This window comes from Hyperolius riggenbachi, chromosome 5 (assembly GCF_040937935.1).
Source record: "Hyperolius riggenbachi isolate aHypRig1 chromosome 5, aHypRig1.pri, whole genome shotgun sequence".
Taxonomy (NCBI): Eukaryota; Metazoa; Chordata; class Amphibia; order Anura; family Hyperoliidae; genus Hyperolius; species Hyperolius riggenbachi.
Genome location: NC_090650.1, coordinates 256,982,468 through 256,988,467, shown reverse-complemented (window position 1 = coordinate 256,988,467; position 6,000 = coordinate 256,982,468). Strand labels below are relative to the sequence as shown.

General features: G+C 44.1%; 1 protein-coding gene across 1 annotated transcript in view; it reads left to right on the top strand.

Annotated features, from left to right (window-relative positions):
• The first annotated feature begins 1,449 nt into the window (after positions 1 to 1,449).
• The window catches only part of SLC22A23 (solute carrier family 22 member 23), a 211,116-nt gene continuing 206,565 nt past the window's right edge, over positions 1,450 to 6,000 (top strand). The window contains exon 1 of the mRNA XM_068236824.1: positions 1,450 to 2,766. Coding sequence (XP_068092925.1) covers positions 2,221 to 2,766 — 546 coding nt within the window. The 5' untranslated portion in view covers positions 1,450 to 2,220. The remainder of the gene's footprint in view (positions 2,767 to 6,000) is intronic.

Here is a 6,000-nt window from a genome sequence, read left to right as displayed (position 1 = left end):
ATCCAACTTTATTTTTTTTTCCTCAACAGGTTTTCTTTCATGAAAGTGCTCATGATTTTGTTTACTGCATAAGCAAAGGGAGTCTGAAGCTAAAATAAAAAAACAAAACAAAAACAGATACTTACCTAAGGAGGGGAAGGCTCTGGGTCCTATAGAGCATTCACATTCCTCTCATGGTCCTCTCGTTTCAGCGCTGGCTCCCCCGTTCAAATCTCCTGGAGTGGGATGTTTTGGAAGTCTTCTGGAGCCCGAGTGCTCCCAAAACGGGGCAGCTCTGCACTGTGAATGCCTGAGTGCGTGAGAAAGCGTTCTCGCGCATGCACACTAAAGCGGCCTGTCTTTGAGAGCACTCAGGCTCCTGAAGACTTACAAAGCCTCCCGCAGCGGCAAAGAGCAGTCTTCGACCCATGGTTGGTTGGAGACTGCTAATGGGGGAGCCAGCGCTGGAACAATGGGGCCAGGAGACAAACAGGAAGGCTCTAGAGCCTCCCCTCTCCTTAGATATCTGTCTTTTGTATTTTTTTTTTTTCATTTTAGCTTCAGACTCACTTAAAGGGAAGCTCCAGGGTAATTAAAAATAAAAAAAAAATCTACTTGCCCCATGCTTCCTCCAGCCCCTTTCAGCTGTCCTGTGCTCTCGCCGCAGCTCCGGTGGCTCCCGTTTCCCTCCGGTGCAGATGCTGACCTTGGCAGGTCGGCATCTTCCTGAGCTCCAGCGTGCGGCTCACAGAGTCGCACTGAAGTCATCTGGGCTGTACTGCGCAGGCGCAGAACTACTATGCCTGCGCAGTACAGTCCGGATGATGTCAGTGTGACTGAGAGCCGCTTGCGCAAGCGCAGTGGGCATATTGCGCTGGAGCGGTCCCCGGGCCACTGTCAGGGAGCTGCGGCGAAGGCACGGGACAGCTGTAAGGGGCTGGATGAAGTCCCAAGGGTAAGTATATGGGATTTTTTTTACAGGTCCTTGGATGTATACTTTAAAAGAATCAGTGTAGTAAAAAGGTGTGAGGTGCAAATTTAATACAAATAGTATGCATGGACTAGGCTAATGAAATGCAGTGAAATGAATTCGGCAGGTAGAATCACTCAGCTAAAGCGAGCGCCATGTCCAAAGCCCAGTGGCCGAAGACTGCAAGTGAGGGCCCTGAGTGCAATTTTAGCATTTAATAGTTAATTTTTCCTGCTTGGTCCCCTATTTCTTACAAATTAGTGGTCATGACCACATTACCACAATTTGGAAGTGGTTGTGGGTCACCTCAACTTGTTTGTTACAATGGAGCTTTCACTGGGTAAAGCCAATCCATTGCAAAGCCCCTGTCACTGTTCCCTAAGTGTGCTTCTGCAGCAATAAAAGTGAGCAGATTTGCAGTGCCATCTAGTGGGCCATAGCGACAATCACGGAGCATGCACATCTAAAGGGATGCCGAAGATGCCTTTTTTGGTGTCACCATTCGAATGATATTTTCCTCTCCTGGCTGTGGGAGGAGGTGGGAATCTCTGTGAGCTGGCCTTTGTGGACGTGATCCGACACCCCAGCAGGGCTCAGCTCTGGTAGATTGGGCAGACAGCACGGAGGGGGGCAGCCTATTCCCGGGAATCCCAGCAGGCTGCCCGGCCAGCACTCACACGGCGGAGAGGAGAAGAGACGCAGTGCTTGGCTGCAGGCTGTCGCCACATTGCCGGTGTTCGGATGCTCACGTGTGCCCGGGTGGATTGGATTGCGGTGTATCTGTGTAGGAATGGTATGAATGGTGCCAGTGCTGGAGGTGTGCAGGAAGGGACAGCTGCATTGGGCTCACAGGAGGAGGAGGAGGGAGGAGGTGTGTATTTTGTACTCATTCCCAAGGCTGGATGCAGCTGCTGCTAATGTGGCTCTCCTAGATCAGCATCGTCGTCATGAACATGTAGATCAGCAGCATCTCCTTCCCTAAGCAGACAGCTGTGGCCGCTGACCTAGAGCATTAGTGATCACACCACTGAACTTTCACCCAGAGACAATCCGTCTCCACAGACAGGCATTGATCAGGCAGCTGCGGATCAGCACTGCTAGTGGTTAGCATAACAAGTTCTCGTGGGGTGAGAGCCATGCCCGCAGTGGCAGACTAGGAAGGAGGGATCTGTGGCAGGGATTGCAGATTGCTGATAGTAGTGATTGCAGCAGAGCCAGTGGCCTCTCCGATGGTTGCATGCTGCCACTGACCGCTGCAAGGAGGCGGCATCATGTCCATAGACCGGGATCGGGAGTCTGGTTGGATGAGGCAGCCAGAGGCCGAGGAGAATGGCTCTGTGCTTCCAGCTTCCACTACCACCCTGCCCACCTCAGAGGAGATGCCTGCTGCTGCCCCCGCTTCCCCTGCACACCAGGGCTCCTCCAGGTATAACCCTCTGCTGCTGGACTATGATGGTTCAGTACTGCCTTTCCTAGGGGGACTGGGCAGCTTCAACAAGCGGCTGGTGCTGCTCACCTGGATCCCAGCCCTGTTCCTCAGCTTCAGCCAATTTTCAGACTTCTTCTTGCTGGACATACCAAATAAGTGGTGCAAACTCAATGACAGCATGGTGGGCCATGTCCATGACATTCACCTATCACTAGGGAATGAGACCACTGCACTTCCAGAAGTGAGGCTCCTACTGCCACCCCCACAGCTGCCCACCACACCGGCCCCCATTGCTGGCAGAGCGATGCCCAACTTTACAGATTCCTGCCTTTGTCATGAGTGGACCTATCAAATCCACGCTGGCCTCGTCCAAAATGTAGTAAGCAAGGTAAGTCATTTACAAATAAAATATAGCATTTCAGTCATGTGTTGCACCTGCCAATATTTTTTATAATGTATGTATGGTGGCTTTAGTGATTTAATAAACTAGCAGTAAAAAGAAAGTGTTAAAAAAAATCCTGGCATTCTAAAATGTGTTTTGTAAATGTAAATAATCCCAGATCATTAGATTTACATTGCCTGAGATAACCTCAGATGTGTATTGCATGTAATCAGTACCATGTAATATACATAACGCTACAGTGGTTTGTATTGTGTGTATGGTATTTGATTTGTATGAATCACTTTCCTGGGGTACAATAACTAACCAGGAAACTGTACTTTAAACATTTCTAATTGGTTTTGAGTTGAGTGTTTTTTGTTTTTGTTTGTTTGTTTGTTTTTGTTTTAGATGACATATGGCAATCAATATGAAACCAGGAACTCCTTGGGATAAATAGTTACCGTATGTGTAAATATATTTTGTTAGACTCCCCATATTTTATCAGTGCATTCACTGCATGCGCACTGCATTGCTGTATGTGAACGCACTTTCCGCATGATTGTATGGGCATGTTCATATCTCTGTGTTTTAACGGTTTACATTATGCCAACACTTTTTTGGGGGGTTTCTGGACAATGTGTTCTTATAGGGCACGCAATGCCCCAATGTGAACCTAGCCTTAAAAAATTCTTAGGCCTGGTTTACAGTTGAATCGTAAAATGTTGCAGTGCTACAACTTTCTGTTGATTCTTTATAATGCACATTTTTCACTGTCAAAATATATATAGGAATGGTTCTGATTCCCAAAGTATTTTGACTTCCAAAATCTTTATTCATTTTGCTTATCCAACCTTAAAAATAGCAACTGACTTCTGCGCCTCAGTCTGGGTAGCTCCTGATAGATGTCTTTGAAAAAAGGATCAGCAGATTTGCAAGGATGTGGCACTCTTGCATTGCTACACGTTTCACATTTTTAAGGTTGGCTTAAAAACATTGATCTCTTTCTTGCAACATGTGTGGTTACGCTTGTTGAAATGTGGTTTACTAATGAATTACATTAATGTTTAACTGCTTACCCCAAGGAGTTCTTGGTTTCATTCAAACTACTATACAGTGTGGGGACCACTATGGAACTAACTGACGTGCATATTCTAGTTTTTTAAGATGCGGTATGCATATCTTGTGAGTACCTTAGATGTGTTCAGCGGGTACTTGAAATTGTCATAATCAATACATAATAGTCATTTTGGGTTAAAGACAAAATCAAGGAATGATTGAAATACCATTTATGCACTATAATGGCATACTCCCAACAAAAATGAATACAGCAAGGGGCTTTTGAAACCATGTTACCCACAGTAGGATTGGATTGACAATACAGTCATTTATAAAATGATATCTGCTATGATAATGTTAAGAAACATGGCTGTACCAAGGAAAGCATCTTCCTCTTGTCTGTTCCTACCATGCCAGATCTTACGCTATTCACTGTGAAGGCTTTTATATATTAGTGGCATGGCATGGGCTCCTGTAAAATCTGACATGCATGTGAAGTATTTACCTATTAATCTGTGAAACATGAGTTACTTTTCAGATTCCTATGATACTTGTCACCTGGAGGAGGGGTACTTCTGCTTCAGAAACTCACCTCTGGGAAAAATACACAGCTAATTAGCCAGTCAGTGCAAGTGACAGCTTGGTGACCTGTATAAAGAAGGTTGTTGTAGAAAGTAAACCATCCCAGGCATGTTGACAGAGTAGGTTGTCTCTTTGTATAAATGGAATGGTATCAGCTATAAATAATCTCCAGCTGACAACTATGCATATACTTAAGAACATGTTTGGATTTCCTAACATACACTTATCCTGTTGCTTGTAATAAAACAAAGGCTGTATATGTTAAAAAAAGGCTAGGAAGTGAGAGCAGAGTGGCCTTCTTGAGAATGGCAGTAATAGCTTCTGTCTAAATGTAGATATCAACACAGGTCTGTAATAATAGGCTGCTAAACAAGAGCTTTATTCATTTCTGCCTGTTTGTGTTTTAAGGAAAATTTATGTGGAAATCTTTAAAACATTTTTTTACAATGAAATAAAAGTGAGTTGGATCTTGTATACTTTTAAATGGGAACCTGAAGTGAAAAATTAACTTCAAGTTTTATACATACCTAAAATAGAGGGAAGTTTCAGGATACCATTGAGCCCCTCCCGGTCCTCGGTCCGTGCCGTCGTTACTGTGCCTTCCCCGGGTTGAAGTCGGCACTCCTTGGGCAGCCTTCAGAGCGTCTCGCATCAAAGGGTAGATCCGAAGGCAAGCGCAGCTGTACTGAGCATGCGCGAGTCTTCAGGACTATTCAGGGACGTGAGTAGTTCCAGAGGCCACCTGAGAAATACAAAGACCTGGCAGATCAATTGGAGACATACTGGGAAGGCTGTATGGTAACCAAAACCTTCCATCTGCATCTATCTATCCTGAACTGAATTTTTTACTTTATATTAGATTTGCTTTAAGTATAGTACTCCTAGTATTTTGTGCATTCCTTCATAGGGACACCCCCTGAAATGTCAAATCTGTAGCTGAAGTATTTAATCCCTAGGTTATATCTTATGCACATTGAATAAGAGACATCAGCATATGAGAGCGCGGAGGTGACACACTGTACAAATAACTGTAGACTCAAAAGATATTCCTAAAGCTGTAATGTGAATGTTAAAACCTTTGATGGAAGCAAGTACTGGCTTTACAAAAACCTGAGAAGATTTTCCGGAGAGGCGATGCCGGCTGAGCGCGTCTCTTTACACAGTCTAGGTTCAACTTTTGTGGCAGTCTGTTAACCCATCAGTATATTTTTTACATTGGATGTAGTCACTTTGTTAAATGCATTGTTTATCATTGCTTTCTCACATCATTATCCAGTTCAGAGGGTGAGATATATGGGCCATGCCAGACAATGAGAGCTGAAAGTTTTTCAATTGTAAAAAACTTAACATTTATTTTAAAAATAATAATGAAAATGATCTCCTAGGCGATAACTCCAGGTGAACAAAATAGTTGCATATGGGCCATTATATCATAAGTTTATTTTCACTACAGATTCCCTTTTGCAACTATGTAAATGTAATAACAAATGTTATATCTCAAATGAAACACTCATGTGACATTTCCCTAATGCTGGCCATACTTGCGTTAATAACTGCCTGATTGGGAAAGTGACTGATTGCTATTTGATGGAAAATGAATCA